This window comes from Cydia pomonella, chromosome 8, assembly GCF_033807575.1.
Source record: "Cydia pomonella isolate Wapato2018A chromosome 8, ilCydPomo1, whole genome shotgun sequence".
Classification (NCBI taxonomy): Eukaryota; Metazoa; Arthropoda; class Insecta; order Lepidoptera; family Tortricidae; genus Cydia; species Cydia pomonella.
Window position 1 is genome coordinate 22,597,410 of NC_084710.1, and position 18,476 is coordinate 22,615,885.

The 18,476-nt window shown below is 34.8% G+C and overlaps 1 protein-coding gene across 2 annotated transcripts in view; it reads right to left on the minus strand.

The window, feature by feature from the left end:
* LOC133520854 (moesin/ezrin/radixin homolog 1) overlaps positions 1-18,476 on the minus strand; it is an 81,897-nt gene that overhangs the window by 31,851 nt on the left and 31,570 nt on the right. For both annotated transcript variants that reach the window (XM_061855542.1, XM_061855541.1), the window contains one exon: positions 9,819-9,998. In XM_061855542.1, coding sequence (XP_061711526.1) covers positions 9,819-9,998 — 180 coding nt within the window. The remainder of the gene's footprint in view (positions 1-9,818; positions 9,999-18,476) is intronic.

The window sequence follows — 18,476 nt, forward strand, 5'->3', positions numbered from 1 at the left end:
CATAGATGCAACAAACGCAAATAAAAGCAATGACTAACAATCAATTATATTTTTATTGTAATTTGTAATGTGTGTGTATATCTCAATAAATTGTTATTTATGAGAGTATGAAGTAAGTGAAGACATCGCCAATAAATACGTATCTAAATAGTCAGATGTGTGCGCTATGTGTTAATAAGTCGTATATATAATATATTGAACAGATTCATATACAGGAATTTGAACAATTAATCGATTAACGTGACAGACAAGTTTATGAAAGATACTTTAATTATTTATTATAAGCTGTTGTAATCCTGAATAAATAAAATAAAATAAATTTTAAATGCGTGTAAAATGGCTATCCTTTTATTGACATAAAAGCGCCGTTGCACGTTATTTACAGGGATAAACCTATAACTATTTATGATCGTGTAGAACAACTGAATACGACTATTAACACATAGAATACTCAGATTTTAAAAATATGATACCAATCTAATATCAACATATATCTGTCCAGCTCGCACTCATATGTTGTCAACGGTAGGCACTGAGATTGATATCAAATTAGTATCACACTTAAAAGCCTATCAGACGCAGAGACGCACCTTGCGCTTATAAGGCATTCGACCGTGACATTTTACGTCCATTGAGAAGATGTAGCCGACTGGATAAACAGAAACGAAATTACAAATATGCGAATCATGCTTGAGATCTATTACGAAATGCGTTCCCTACAGATGCAATGATGAAAGAAAAGATGTTTGTTTGCATAACGTTTAGAATGCTTGCATTGCGCTTTATTACCTACACATCGCACTTTCTAACTGAAATAAAGTATTGCAATCGGAGATAGTTAAAAATGCCTTACTTATTTTTAAACATTTGGGCCTTTTTGGGGGTATGCATAGATAGTTTTAGTTTAGTTAGCAATTGCCCAACCCTTTTAGAACTTTTATTCAACAAAATGGCAGACATTTTGATGACGTGATCAACGCGGAATTGAATCTTCCCACGATCAATCAGGTTTAGGTCTTAAAGAAACAACAAATAAGGAAATATTAAAAAAACAAAGTTATTGTTTAATTGGCTGTATTTTCTAAGTGTGTTTCAAGATTTTTACTCAAGGTCGTCGACAAGTAAGAAACTAGATGATAATTTATTCAAATTTGTCTTACGCGTTAAGATCACCTTGCTAGGTTCAAAGTGACAAAACCAAATGAGCATGAAGGTGAAACATCTATTTGATTGACTGCCTATTACATAACTACAAGTATTAAACAATTTTGAATGAATCCAGTCTATTATCACTTTATGATCACCTGACTTTATTCGTATAGGGGGTCACTCGGGTGGCCGAGTGGTTGAGGCATTTGCCGCGAAAGCAGAGGACGCTGGTTCTATCTCAGCCCTGGGCCCTTTTGTATATGACGTCCATTTCAGTTAAGCATCAGAATGTTTCATGCGTTTATATAATTGACATAGATTGCCATATATTATTATTAGACATTATCACTCAAACAACATAAACTTCATTCGTTCAGATAATACCAAACAATTCGCTTCGGTGAAATGGTCTGTCGTCGAAATATACGTCGAAGAACTTGCTATTGTTTCCTAAGTTACCTAAATGAATAAGGGGTTTGGTCTCTTTGGCGCTAAGACATTAGTAATGAAAAATTTATAGGAATCACGTTCAAATTGATATTGCAGACAATCGATGGACAATCACAACAATACAGTCAGTTATTGTGGTCTCTCAGTGTTCACTCTTGGCAAAGTAGTAGTTATGTTAATAAAGAGCCTGATCGCTGCGCAACGAGTCGGCAATTAAGATGCCATAATTCCCGCGATGCCATAAACAGCGTTTTAGTCACGGCGGAAATAACTCTGAGTCAGCACTATCGCGTACTTGAAGTATTTACTTTCACTTAATTTGTCTATGGAATCATACTTGGCATTTGATACGAGCAAATTGTATGCAACTTCAATAAAGGCAATAGAAATTCTATCAAAAAGTCATAACGATTCATTGTTGGTTTTATCTCACCCGTTGAGGTTATGTAAAATGGTGAATACTTACTATCAAACTAGTGTGAAATAGGCAAATCCAAGTAAGGAACATTATAAACAAGTGAGTAAGACCTAGTCGTTGATGACAAAGCGGTAACGTCATTGAAATTATTTGATGCATTTTTTCTTTGTGCGTAATATAGTGACTGTTCATCGTTATTTCATCTAGCTGGGTAACTGTTGTGTTTAAACCTTTTTTATTACTTACTGAAGTATTTTCTATATTAACATCAGGTAAAGTAATATTACTTGAAGTACCTATATTCTTGGTTAGACCGACAAGATTTTTCAAGGTGCAGGTACACTCGTAAATTATTAAGCAGGTAAAGCAAAGCAGATTTATAATTAGTGAATGAAGTAAAGTTGCAAGTTAGAGGCTAATCATTGCCTAGACAGAGATAGCAATCGAATATTGTTCTACGGTACCTCGGTACTTGTCGTGTAAGCGTTACTGCGGTGTTCACGCGAGGCCGCATGACGCTGCTAAATGTCAGCATGGAATCGTCGGATCGTTACATACGTACAATTATCATGTACTGGAAGATTACGCAATTGGTGTACTTGGTTATCTGTGCAGTGAAGATAAAAGATATTGACGAGATTGAACAACAAATTTAAGTCAAGTGTTGAGAGGCAATAAACAGTGTTGGTATGGAAACAACATATGTATGTAAATCATTCAAATTACGATGACTTGGACTGGACGAGGTATTATGTAACTGGTATCAAAAATGATCAAAATAAGTTTGTATTTAAAAAATCCTTACGTGCTTTTTTTTGCTAGCAGAATGAAAAATTAATAATGTATGTGTAAGCTCTATATGTTTTGTCGTTATTTATGTATATATTATAAGAAATATAAGTATGTACATTTATGTATGTATCTATGACGACCAGTCTGGCCTAGTGGGTAGTGACCCTGCCTATGAAGCCGATGGTCCCGGGTTCAAATCCTGGTAAGGGCATTTATTTGTGTGATGAGCACGGATATTTGTTCCTGAGTCTTGGGTGTTTTCTATGTATTTAAGTATTTATACATATTTATATATTATATATATCGTTGTCTGAGTACTCACAACACAAGCCTTCTTGAGCTTACTGTGGGGCTTAGTCAATTTGTGTAATAATGTCTTATAATATTTATGTATGTATGTATTATGTATGTATGGTATGTTATTGTATTATATTTGGTTGTTGTTGTTAAAGCACCGCCCACAATCTCTCTGCTTTGCCTAAAGGTTGACTGGTAGAGAATGCCTCATGGCATTAAGTCCGCCTTTTGTACTATAAGGTTTTCTTTTGTGCAATAAAGATTTAATAAATAAATAAATATACTTGTCGCCGGCCTATGTTGGATGATAAAAGAGAAATTGATGTCCCGCACGAGATGTTGATAAGTATAAAGTGGTTGCCTCAAATACTAAGTAGTATCAACGAACTTCTTTTTAAAATAAACATAGTTGACACTGTTTTTAATTGAATTAAAGTACCCATGAATAAGAGATGTGTAAATTCATGCAACTAGTCTAAGTAGAAACAACTATTTATATTATGGTTGCCAGGGGGCTGGTAAGGCCAAGGCAAAACTGCAAGACAATCCAAGCGATCAATGTGATTTATAATTGAAATTGATAAAAATAAATTAAATTCCTGAGCAATAATATCACAATGATAAATACTATGATACTGACTTGAAAGTCAAAGTAATCGACATAAAATACTAGAGGACTACTTATAGAGAACAGTAGTAAATCATATCATATTATCGGTGTGCTATCGCATTGATCACGCTAATCGCTTTATAATCACATTCCGTAGTGTGAGACGAGCGAATGGCAATGTGATTTGCATTTACAATAGAAAAACCTGTTCCGAGAAAAGTGTCTGCTGGCGGAGGCTCTTCGAATACTCAACAGTTGTAGATTGTATATTGTTAGATGTTATTGACGATTGACTGACGTCAAAGGAAGTAGATGTCACGAGAGTCGCAAGAATAATAGTACCTATTCGAAATCAATAATTGCTGTCACTGAGAATTACCAAAGCTTTGACATTGATATTGAGGACGAATTTGTAAAAACGCTTTATAAAGTTAACATAGGATATGATGAAGATAAAAAAGGGTAAAATACAGTTGTATTGTAATGCGAATACGATGACATATATTAATAACTTACTTTATTAATGATAATAACTAACGCGTTTGCCATGTCCGTGAAAAATACAACAAAAATGAAGTGAAAGACGTTTTTTATTCATGTAACGTTAATCGAAGAAGAAATGATAAAAGAAACTGAATTACGCTGTTCATTCTACGCAATGCAATGCTAGCTTTCAAACAACGAAGGAAATGTCCACGTGCTGAGCGTAAACACACTTGTCGTTTCACAACCGGTGTTAGTAAATAAACGCATTTGTGATCCCTTTCAATTGCTGCTACATGAAAATTAGCAGCGATTAATAGCTAGTAATTGATTCTAACTGGCGGGTTTCATCCCGATGCGTAAAAAAGAAAGTGCGTAGCTTTTGCTTGATCATGTTTCGATTAAAATGTGAAGTCAACATTTTGATTTTGTTGCGTATTTTACTACTACATATTTTAAGCGCAAAATTATATCTTTGATTTTTTTATCTGCCTATTTTATTATCAACAAAAGAAATAGAGACACCATCATCTGTTGTCAAGTGTCATACTTATTGTTTGCGTGCTCGGTTTCTAAAATGTGCTTACTGACGGCCTTGGGACAAAAACACGAGCAGCTTAGATTTACGACCGAGATTGTTAAAGTAAACAATGAGTGAATCAGATACTCCATCCATTACTTTCCGGGTGAAGATTTTAGTTGGCGATAAAACAATACATCTAAGAAATAGTACAAAAATAATTAAGATAAGCAGCAACTTTTACGATTATTACAATGAAAACAAACTATGTAGCCTTTTTTTATAAATGTTACAAGCTATTTCTCTTTGCCAATGGTACATAAAGGAATAAGAAGAACTATAGTCTGACAAATCAAATTTGTCAGTAGATAATGTAAAGCAACATCACTATCTCAAATTCTCAATGAAGAAATTTCACAATTAAATGTAACTACGTGCGACGAATCTTATCTCAGACGTGTAAACTAATGTGTGATAAAGAAACACTCCTAAATCCGGTTTCGAAACCGTGAAGACTTTTGGCCCGAAGTCTAGAGTGCCTTGAATAACGTAAACTGGAATTATGTTTTGGAAGGCAAGAAGCATCAAACCGGTATTAAATTAGTCTTGTTTCTTTGAAGGATTGTGTACCATTTAAGCTTCAAGAATTCAGGTCGACAATTCAACGTGGTTTGTGTGAACGAAAAAAGGGAGGCTAAATACTTTGTACGTATATGTTCGCTTATATGTCTATTTCTCTGGCATGCTCTACATTAAATTTAAAATTTGATGGTTATCAGATTTACATTTTGTAGAGAAATAAACTATGATACTTATTATGCAATCAGTCAGCTAAACTAATGCATTTCATACATAGTGTTCACATTGGAGTAGGGAATGCTAACCGGTTAACCGGTTAACCGGTTACCCGGTAATTTGACCAATATTACAGTCGGTAAAATACCGGTAATTTCCAGCCGTAACCGGGAATTTACCGAACGTTGTATAGGCAAATAAAAATGTAACAACCTGTCAGAGAAATTGTCACTTGTTTTGAAGTAATTTCTGGAGAAAATTGATTTCGTCTAACTTTCATTTACACTACTTCAAATTTATAGTAACAAAAATGTAGTTTATTAAAGTTGAAGTACAGGATATGTGTAATACAAAATTACCATTTTTAGCAGTCCAAACTTAACGAAATTTACAAATAAGATTGACAAAATCACTGCTTTTCGCGCGTTTACCTAAACGTCCATCAGAAAAAAAAATCATTACTAATTAAGTGAGTCTGTTTTAAAAAAATATATATATTATAATCAAAGATAACAAGACGTGCTAAAAGAAACCAGTACTTGTTATTTTTAATAGTTAACAAAAGGTGTACAATTTCATGCGCTTAATCTATCAATTTGACATTTTTGCGACTAAAATCGATAACGGCCTCTTAAAGTGCAATTTTAAAGTAACTAGTGTTAAAATGATATGAAACTAATATTTCTGTTAATTTTTTTTCTTATATTTACTAGATTTTAATGAATGTTGATTACGGTTTTAGTTACTTTAATAACAATATTATATTGATAGATGTGTAAATGCAAACTTGTATGACATTTAAATGACGACTGTCACTCTTTAGTTATAATTTTTGTTACCCTTTGATTACTGCGATTTTTAAAGAATTAAAAAAGTTTGATGTTACTTATTTAATGTGCAAGTTCATTTCGCTTTGAAATGATACATGTTTGATTTTTTACTTAATATATCTTGTTTAATGTTTATAGTGTATTTTCATTATTTGTTTTGTCGATGTTTCTATAACGTGCTGTTGATTACTTTTAAAGGTTACTGACGAAAATAAGGACACAATCAATAATAATGCAAAATCAATGTTTTTTATTTCATAAACGTATAACCGGTAATTTACCGGTTAACCGGTTAGTGGGACCTCGCGTCGGTAAATTACCGGTAATGAAAAACGCCCGGTTATTGCATTCCCTACATTGGAGTTTATCGGCCAGACTCAAAGCAAATAACAAGCCGTTGTAATCGTTTGTCACTCTTCGCAATTTTGACATTTGTGTTTGTTAGAAAGAGACAAAATTTAAGGTTTGCTCAGTTTTATAAATAAGGGGGTCAAAATTTAACATCTCAAGTAAAGCTTTTAAAAGCGGCTTAACCTCATAGAGATCAGTAGCATACCAGAGCAGAACAGGTTTGTCCAAAAAGAAATTCGTTAGCACCTGCATCGAAACTGGCTGTCCTCAATCCCATTGATAAGTACGAATGGCATATACATGCACCGGAGACACGTCGGCATTGCTCATTGGGTCAATGTCGGTTCGGAGGAAAAGCAAAACTTTTGGTGTTGGGACATTTTGTGTTGGCACAATTTGTCACAGGTAAATATTTGGAACTTGGCATTGTACCTTTGCCTAAATATCAAAAGTGTAATTTCATATTAAATTCTTAAACATTCCAAACTTAAGGGGAAAAATCTCATTTTGGAATTTGTAGTTCATGTTCATGATTTGGTAAATGAAAAATTCTGCCCTCTAATCGGAATTATTAGCAATACCTTTAAATACATTTACAATTCCTTTACACATGTAGAATTTACAAGGAAAATCTATCTTTATTTTAAAGAACGGCAGAGGTTATAGAAATATCTTATTTGATCGACTACCAGTAACTGTATATTCAAAAGGAAAACCACATCAAGAACGTTCGATTCTCTGTTATTTCTGACTCAGAGATAAGTATTATTTATAATGGCAAATCAAGCAAAGTGCATTCGTCATTAGGATGGCTTAAAGGTAAGCCGATTAATGACTTCCGTTCCGAATTTGGCTTATTTGATTATTTTACTTCTCGACTTACTTATCATTATTGCACATTCTAAAATTAGCATATCGCTTTTGGATTAAGATATTTCCAAACATACCCGAATATGTAACTTTGAACTACTCAAATTTGTTGAATGAATTTATTCAAAGATTATAAATAATAAATATTTTTTGGGGACAATCTTACACAGATCGACCTAGTCCCAAACTAAGCAAAGCTTGTACTATAGGTACTAAGCGACGATATACATACGTATATAGATAAATACATAGAAACCACCCAAGACTCGAGACCAAATATCTGTGTTCATCACACAAATAAATGCAATTACCTAGATTCGAACCCGGGACCATTGGCTTCATAGGCTAAGGTCACTACCCACTAGGTCAGACCGGTCGTTAAATTGAGACTGTATTAAGTATGTGATATTAAAAACAGGAGCACCAAGGTACATTATACACCTACTATGAATCGTAGGTACTTTACATTCGCATATACTTGAATAATTGAACAGTGGGCGAAGCAATTTAAATACGCCTCTACTTTGGCTACTTTCTAAATAATAAGCATTGGAACAACTTGGTAAAGAACGAAAATTAAATATGTAGATTTCACAAATAATTACAGACAATTCTTCCTGATATGGACGTCTCATGGTTTTCCATTCTTCTTATATTTTTATATAAGAAGTAAATTGCGAAGCAGGATATTGACGAGTAGAATATATAAAACGGCTGATGTTGCAAGGATGTTCATCACCCCGAGGTCTCAAAACCATTAATAACAGTTACTTTCACAAATTGGCAAATTTATAGCGTGCAGATCAAAGTGAGAGTGGAACGTATACATTTGGTATTGAAAGATGAAGACAGTCAATCAAAGAATAACACGCTTTAAGCTGGAGTAATAAGAAGTATTGTGGCTTGATGTGATATGAAAGGAATTGCTCGTAAATCAAGCGAGCACACTCCGCTCATAAACGAGCAAATTGGTGCAAAACAAACTTGAACTTCGTCGAGGTCCGCTTGAAATATACTGTACGGTTGGCTACTCGCACTAATGTGTTGCTGTTTTTGCACGGCGCTGTTGAATCGCTGGTATTGGATTGGCCAGCGTATACGTTCTCGTAAAAGTGAATAGTATCTTAGACCGTTGTATATTTTAGATACAGTACTAATTAATACTTCGTTATCTTCCTGTTTTCAATATGTATAGAAAATACTCTCTGCAAAATTTCTTGATACATCATATCACATATGGTATGGTATGGGTGGTTGGTATGGTATGGTAACTATTAGAATGAAATGTTTGATTGATCGAAGAAAATATTTTGCTAAATATGCGAGTTTCATTGTGGTCTTTTCAAAAAAGGTATATAATTGGCTCGTATTGTGAATAATATGCTTTTAGAATAAGTACCATATCGGTTTAACTCAAGAGCAGTGATTATCATTTGATATTTATCGAGAAGTATTTATGACATTTATAAATTAGTAAATGCCTCAGTCAAAGAGGCCGACTATGCAGAAAATTAATGATTTGTTACCAATACGGTAACGATAAATTTAATGAGTATCATGAGCATATTTTCTACACTCCGGTCCGATAACAATCCTTTTAATCAACGTGCGTATTGATTTCTAAGAATTAAATAAGATAATAAAATAGTGTTTACGACACAACGATTTAACAAAATTATCGACATTCATCATTAGTATCATTACAATGCAATTAGAATTTCTTACATTTCTTAATAAACTAAAACTTATAAATTTAAGTCTGAAAGGAAAAAAAATACATATGCTCTCATCCATAGGCTAGATCGTGAAATCAATCAAAAATATATAAGAAACATTAAAAAGTACATCTTATAATATAAACATAAAATGTAAATAGACTAGAAACTAATTACGTATGCTAACCGCCGACGTATAAGCTCTTAATAAGGGAAAAGTCGAGGATTTTTTGCAGATATGCATAATTCTTGTAGGTACTAAATATTTTGTCAGTAGACCTAGCACAAGTACATGTAACATTTTGCTACGTCACAAAAAACATTTATCTCTTGATGTTTGCAATTTTAAATAAATAATGGCATTGGTTGGATTTTCTCACATGTCCACAACACAACAACCCTTAAGTAATATTTAGACACCTTAAAAAAATCTAACTAAATACATGTATCATGATAAGGTTAAGTCGTTGCTTTTGCTATTCCATCCTGGCTAGAATATACCTAATTAGATTCGCTGACATTTGATTTGTGAACTAACCTTCTTATACAGCTTGATCCAGGTCAAATCTCCCTTGGAGTCGGTATACTGCAGGCCGAAGAACCAGACCTCGCGGAGGCCGATGGTCTTGACCACCTGGTCGAAAAGCTGCTTGCCGGTCGTCGTCTGCTGGATCGCGAACTCCAGCTCCGCGTCCATCGTCGTCACGCGGACGTTCATCTGCAAAAACAATGTCATTAGCATCAATATTATCTTTGTAATTCTACATGGACCATGAAAGAGCTTTAAGAGGACTCTGGGGTATGAGAGTGGTAGATTTATGTAAGGGGATTGAATTCAGCACAAGGTAAGTAATTTTTAATAGTTTCATTTGATGAAAATTAGACAGGCTGGTGATTGCGTTTGATTTAGTACAAGTTGGGTTAGTTAGGTCTATTTAGTTTGTGTAGGTATGATGTAATAATATTTACGAACTGCATGAATTGTTGTTTACAAATTATGCGTACAGACTTCATGTAATTTGTACATTCTTTTAAAAAGCGTTGCTTTTATTAGCATCTATTGGAATTGAAGTAATTATTTTTTGAAATTCATTGGAGAAAAATGTTGTACGACTTAATTTCTCGCCCCACTTAGATATCGAGAGTGCCCACATACAAGGTCAAGACTAGAAAACGACGATAAAATTAGTAGGTCCATGGAAAGTGTTAGCTACGTGACTGAACTTGTGAGATCTTTGACCTTTTTGAGATGAGCTGAGGAACAACCTTACAGAAACGACGAAGACGACATGGGCTATTTTTGTCAAAAGAATAGCCATTTTCAACATAGTTACATCCCTACTCGGCATCATTCCAGGACATAAATTTACGAAAAAGCGCAGACAAATTAAAAGTGGATTTTATAATTAAAAGTAAAAGGAAAGGTTGCCAAATCTTTGGGTGAAATTGTGATTGGCATATTTCCTATTTTTCCTGTAACGATACAAGAGTATACAATTAAGTAACTGACAAATACGTTTTCTTAGAACAGTCCTAAAAGATCTAGAAATACCTAGGAAAACATTAACACCGTTGATGTATGTCAGGAAGTACCAACGTAAATTATGGACTAGCTATTTCTGTTTCTAAACCGAAGTGTGAATGCATTAGGCGCCGCGTTAGTGCAAATAAAATGCATAACATAAGATATTGACTGGTTACGTGGAGCTAGCGAAGGTTATATAATGCAAATGTTAGATAAGGCTGCATCAAAAACTTTATGCAAATTCATTGAACAAAGATTTGTGAGAATATCGAAGCAGTTTATAATCCTTCAGGTATAATAGAGCACTTTGTCCGCTGACTGCTTCTAATAGCCTTTACAGGCAACCATAACATGGGTAATAATTTACAGCAAGAACTGACCTCAGTGTCATCACATAAGGCTGTAAGGCCAGAAACATTACCTATTAAACCTCGGGACATAAACAGCTGAATTGATTCGCATGACCGCAGAGATCAAGACTTTTATGACTGGAAACCGTGAGTTGTAAAACTTTCAGCAGTAAATGAAGCTTAAAATAAAGAAAGGAGTAGACAAATAAAACAACAAATCTTAATCCAGCTAACAAGACTATTTAAAACGAGAGAAGTCATTAAAGATGTAATACATAGAACTAAACAAGACAGCTGTTAAAAGAAAGTGAGTTACGGCCACACAAAATGGAGAAATGTCGTAAAAATAAACGCGTAAATCCGAATCTCTGTCCAGTTAATTTTAACATTGAAGCTGTGCCAAGCGGATGCGATCTTCCGGAGATTATGTCATTGTTATTTGCTGAAGTGATAGTCATTGCTAAGGACAAACATGTTTTTGTTGCACTTCTATTATTATACCGTACAGAGTAACATTTCAGTTTAATTTGATGGGATAGATTAGCCTTGAGGCACAAGCATTACTATTAACTTTAACAGTTAATAAATGCCTTCTCACAGCATATTTCCAAGGCATTTTGCAACTAAGAGTGCCATAAACGACAATTATAGCAAATAACAACAATTATGAATAACAGTCGCTAGTTACTGTGATTTTATCAGTAGTAAGACGCCGAACAATGGTGTACGACGACTCATAATTTAACAAGATGGTAACTTAATCGATAATGAGGCTTGCTTTGATAGTTTTAAGGTTTATATTTCGGTCCATTATATGTTGCAGCGATGCGTTCATTCATACCAATTTCGAGGTCGCAATTCAGCCTTGCTTCCTCCCCTATTGTTTAGCATTTATCCACTTATAGCCCGCATCAGAGTTGAGTATTGTACATATTTAACTATCATTATACTCTTATCCCCGTGGACGCAATTATATTTTAAAGAATTATAAAACTGAGTCCTCAGTGAGTCACGTCACGGCAAAGTACACGTCGAACCCCGGAAACTATGGCCTTGAGTGTTATTTTTATATCAAACCATGCAGGAGGTCTGTTCGACTATGTATATCATTTTGATATTCAATATCAATGATTTGTTTCAGACTCTGGGGTCCATAAAATTGTTAGTATTACGATTACTTAAAATTAGTCCTATTAGTATTAGTTCTATTAGTTGGAATATTACTCGCAGCGTATTTTGCTCAGAATAACATGTATATAATATACACGTAAGAAGTGCACTGCCAATCACGTTAAATGAATCATTTAGTAAAGTTCAGATATACCTCTAGGTATCTATTTCGTAATTTTACGTATCATTTTTTAAGAGCCCGGTAACGATTTTAGAACAAAAATGTAAAATTTATAGATTTAGTCGTTGAAATTGTACACCTTTTGTTACGTAATATCTAAATAACAAGTATTGGTTTCTATTAGCACGTCTTCTCATCTTACCTTTTAATAATGAAGTCGCAAGCTTGCGTCCCCAGTAATATGTGACAAGGGACAATTTTTAAAAATTCATCAAAACATTATGGTGGTAAATTATACAAAATGATGTAAAAGAACAGTTTCTGCGAATGTTTTAGATTGATTAAGTATCAGAGAAATTGTCACTAGTTTTGAAGTAATTTCTGGAGAAAATTGATTTCGTCTAACTTTCATTTAGTAATTCAAAATCACCATTTTTAGCAGTCCAAACTTTACGAAATTTACAAATAAGATTGACAAAATCAGTGCTTTACGCGCATTTACCTAAACGTGCCAATAGAAACCAGTACTTGTTATTTCTAATAGTTAACAAAAAGTGTACATATTCATCAACTGAATCTATCAACTAGACATTTTCGCGATTAAAATCGATAACGGCCTCTTAACGTGGATGTTCTCGGTCCGATCCAATCGAACGATTTTGACACTTTTAGAATAACAGGGTTCAAGTCTCCCACATAGGCAAGATTCCCGGACTCAACCTTATAACTAAAAAGCTGCAAAACCTGTGTTGATAATTAACGCGGTTTAATATTCTGTTACAAAATCCAGCATTTCTAGTCTACAAGGCTAGAAACTCACCTTTAAATAAATTTCAATAACTTTTACGAAACACATGTTAATTAAATATATATTAATGAGCTTATCGTAACATGGAAGCGGTTTTGCTTTAATCTCCGCCGGTGAGCTGGCACTTGGCACCATAATTGGTGATAAGACTTATCGCAACGGATGTTTGCACAAGTAACACGCGGGGAATTGAAAAGAACTGGCCGGAAAAGTGATCTTTGCTCTTACAGATGTTAATGACGGTATTAAAGAAGAAATAGGAGGACATGAACGCGAATGGGTAGTTAAATCCATAAATAAGATTAAGACAAGCTTCGTCTTAGCCAACAGGGTAAGAAACTATCTTTTGGCTCCCAAATGAAAGGTGTCTTTTCATTAAGCAACGACACCTATCGAATAGTGTGCCATTTTTAGATCGCAATGAGGTAAAGCATTTTCAAATTACATTATTCCATAGCCCCTGAGTCCACATGTACCATGTTTGGTCTTAAAATGTGAATCCGTTTGTCGGAGGGAAAGTAGTGAAGGGATATAGTGGAATTGTTGCCATGCCAATACCTTTCTCTATGGCGGCTAGAGAGGAAAGAAAACCATTCCGATCTTTGTTGAACGTTTAAGTTTTCTAAACAAACAATTTCAAACAAGAACTCCACGGACGGCAAGTTTAAGGTGTTAATAATACATCTGTCCTTTTTTGTACGCCAAAATTAGGATAATATAAACAATTAAATTTAAAGAAGTAGAGTCTAGGTAAGTAGGTTCTAAAATGCAATAAAACCTTACGATATCCGTAAATGGGACAAACAACTTCCCTCAATCATTTAGGAGCAAGATCTTTAGATTTAGTGTACATATAGGTATGATGGGTTAAATGTTTGCGAAAAGTATTGATATCTACGTTACTATACTGTTGCTAGATTTCAAATAGTCTACAGATTTTCGCTGACTTCAGAATTAAACTTGATCTTGGAGAGATTTACATAATGACAGCACGTGAGATTACCACATGCGATCCCTTCTAAAAATATCCATGAGACCGCAATGTTTACGTACATTTACTAGTGAATGAAGAGACAACGGATATTTATATAACCCAAAATTTACTCGTATTCACCAAAATATCCAATAGCTCTTTTTCCATACTTTTAACGAAGATGGTTGTTTCTAACTTAACTTGTGGATTATTTGTTTCTTATGTAAAATTCTACCAGACAATAATGGGTTGCAGTTAATTTCACTACATTACGTAATTTACCCGCCACTTGCATCGTTAATTTCTCTCCCACGGTTCCCTTCCATTTGTATCCTTTGACTGCTTTAGTAAGCTTAATGCAAATCCAGTTTTCATAAAATTAAATCAATCACAAATCCATCTATCCTCACTTACTTAGTGGGTATAATATGTATTTGTAAAATTCTCTGTTTTACTTTCCTTTTCGTGCACAATGTAAAATTTGTACATTCCGTCAGCAAAATCGACAGTATTACCAACACAAGTAACACAGCCTGATCATTACTGAGCCTTATCTCTTTGCTATAAGATACAAGTATTGTCAGCTATGTCGATACTGGATAGTACACACGGTATGTAGTACGCGAAATGATATTGTCACGTACAAGTCAAGGGGACATGGTAATGATATTAATGTAGCGGCCAGTGTGCCGTGTCAAGGGTGCTGCCCCTGCCATGCGGGCGAGGCTACAAGGAAAATAATGTTTTTGATTTTCCTTAACTTTGCCTAATTTGTTTTTTCCTCGAGATTACATTGGTATAAGAACTTGGGAAGTACCTGCATGAACGATCTATGTTTATAATTTTCCTTATATTCTTTCAAATGCCCTTTGAAATACTAATTCAAAATCTATTTCGTATTGAAAATGAATGAACTCATGACAGTTGCAATATTTTGGGAGTATCAAAAATTTTGAGTTTGTGGAGAAGGAGAAGAGTCGTGGAATATATGGGGCCCAATACATTCCACGACTCTTTTCTTTTCGAACAGACTCTACCTAGAATTAACCTTATCGTAATAACACGGCAAAAAAAGAACTAGAAACTGCCGGATTCTTTCTGACTCTCAAAAAATCCTCCCTGCACTTACACGTTCATTACCAGATAAGGATTCTTGATAAATTCTGAGCGCGCAAATATAATATTTTTAGTGACGAAAGATATACTGACAATAGTGACTATGTCCTATTAAAAGAAATATTTCAATTAAGCTTCACGCTCTACTGAGCCTAAAACCTGTTAAACATTAATTCATACCTAATTTCATATGATAGATAACATTGAACATAAAAGGTTGTGCGCGCTGCATCTCGTAATTTGGTGCGCAAACAACGTGACATCATACTGGAGACCGCTTGTGTACATTTATCAATGTGTGAAACGCTACTCTACGTATACTCAGGCGGGATTTCATATAAGAGTAACAGAGTGTTTGTATGGATTTTAATGTAATTGTTTTAAATGGGTTGCATTCAGTGTTTTACTCTTTAAATGGTTATGCAACCCACATATCTGATGAACTTAACAAGCTTCTGTAAAAAAATAGGGATACATTTTGTGTCTTCAGTACAGACATCAAAGACACTGATGAAAACATGTTAGAAACGTCAGGTCAAATATTAAAAGTGCGTGTACGCGAGTATAAAAGCCGGTATTACACCCACAAAATCTGCCACTATATCTCAAAAATGACGTGGGAACATTATCAATTTATACCTCTACTATCTCTATCTCATGTACACAATGAATTTCGATAACTGGGTACTGACTGAATGCGTAAAATTACTATGCGTGTATCTAACATGAATAATCAACAACAATTGCTTTAAAAAGCGTTTTTGCGTCAATCCGGTACTCACTGCCATATACAATGCTCGTCCTTGCACACCGTAGTACTGATTCGACACGAAATTACTCAATAGGGTCGCCTGGAGTGTTTACAAAGCCCTATACTGCTTAGTTTCTTGCCAATCCAATAGGCTTTGTCTTTAACTATGGCTCTTAGTCGCATAATATTGAAAAAGGCTTATTCATTCATTGCTTCAATAATAAGGTTTGGAGCATCATGTCCTGTCGAAAACAAGGTTCATCCGTAAGCTTCTGACCCTCGCTATTCTCACTAAGATCATGTCCGCGTATAATTTTAATTTCAAGGGTGCAGTCATTTAAGATCTAGTGGGTTGGCCATGTCATGACCAAGCAAGAAATGCTTCTTTCAAGTCTGCCCGCCATTTTGATTCTCTCCATGTTTTTAAAGTGATAGTCAGCTAACGAGCAGACGAACCTCCTAATGGGAAGCGGTCATCGTCGCCCATACAACATCAAAGGGAGCCACTTATGCTCTGCCGACCCTTGAGGACACTGAATATTCGCGTCTTGAAACTGTTATACATCCCATGTTATAAGATGAGGTAAGCTACCCTGATTTAAATACTGGAATAAGGCTAAGGGTAGGTTATACATTGTGTTGGTTCTATTTGTCATGCTTTTATGGCACGACACGATATCGCCTTTTATAGTGTCGGTAATGTTAAGTGTCAACTTCTATGTCAGGGTACTGTCATGTGTTAACCTCATACATTATCTTTCAATGGCTGAATTGTGTTTACATTGTAAACATATTTCCTGCTATCCTTGTCCTCTTGCTTGGTTACAATAATTATGTTGTTGTACTTTTAAGATTTAATTTTATGATATACATAAATGAGCCGTTTGGAACTTCAAAGAGCATTCCATAGAGGCGAAAATCTAAAATCAGATTTAGGAGTTTTCTGGGACAATGTAATAGGTGACTGTGAAAATCCTTCGAAAATTGAGCTGCTTGTCGTCGAAAAATTCGCATTCGTACGAGATAGACATTCTATGGTCCTTAAGTTGTTCTTTAGTTTTCAACCTCCAGCCGCCCAGAGACCTATAAATCTCCAATTCCATTCGATTTTAAATTGTAATTTTGATAAATCAAATTGGCATTTGTCTTGTCAAGTTTTTTAACGTGGGATGTGTGATAAGATTCATATACTAGCCGTGTCTTATCCAACCTCGACATTGGCAGAATCATCAACACCTTGATGGAGCCATAACACGAAAAATTGATTGATTGGGATAGTGAGCTACAGGATAAATGGGTCAAAACTTCTGTCATATCCTTTATTCCATTATTTATACCATCGTTTAAACTTCTCACAATTCGTAAACCTTATTGCAAGACATGCGGACCACAGATGGCCAGTTAAAGAGTGTTTCTGTTAGTACACATTTATTAAAACATCTTTCCGTTAAGCTAGAAGCGCCATCTTGAATGACCGTTTTATCCAACGCTAACATGACAGGTAATGAAGAGTCACATGCAAATGTCGTGTAATGGCGACGACAGTCATGCTCGGAAGTAACTAGGAGATTAGTCTATTCAAGGCTGCCTAGTACCTATACTAATTATATCACTTGTAATATTATTACGAACGCACATTCTTGTAATTTTCTGTATTCCCATAGCAGATAGTATAAAGTATAAGTACATATGTGAATCGAGCGTTCAGGCGATTATGTGAACGCCTTAGTCAGTTTTTAAGAAGGTGATAAATTGTACAATTTATTGCTAGTCTTCCTCATTGGTGATCTTTAATACAACTTGCAAAAGGATATGTAAGTATGTAGTTCTTAATATTTATATTCTTGCATTGAAATAGACTTTAATATTTCGGAAATACAAAAGATAACCAACATCAGAACATCACATTTGGTTTGATGTACCAAATCAACGCCTACCACTTTACATTTAGGCCAGTTTTGAATTCGTTCATCTTAAGATGGTGTTGGATATACCAAATGAATTCTGAGCTTCGATCCGTTATAATAAAGCATGTTTTCGGTCAATAGTGCTAAGGGATGAAGGAACAGGTGCGGCGACAGGTGGCGAGGGGGTGCAACGGATTTTACCACGTGGCCACATGTCGTGAGTCGTGGGTTTTGTTTGTGATCAGAGACGGGTAGACGGAGACATAAATATACTGATGTAGGCGTAGTCAAGGGACCTTGACTACTTTGCGTTGTAGATATTTAATAATATATCTATACGGACGGACAAAGTGCCAAAAATATGTATACACGACCTTATTCACACTTCTCACTTTGTGTGGTAGGGCATAGCCAGTGGATGTCTTTCCAGATCTAGAGCAGAGCCCAACTGGGGAAGTACCTCCACCTTACAGAA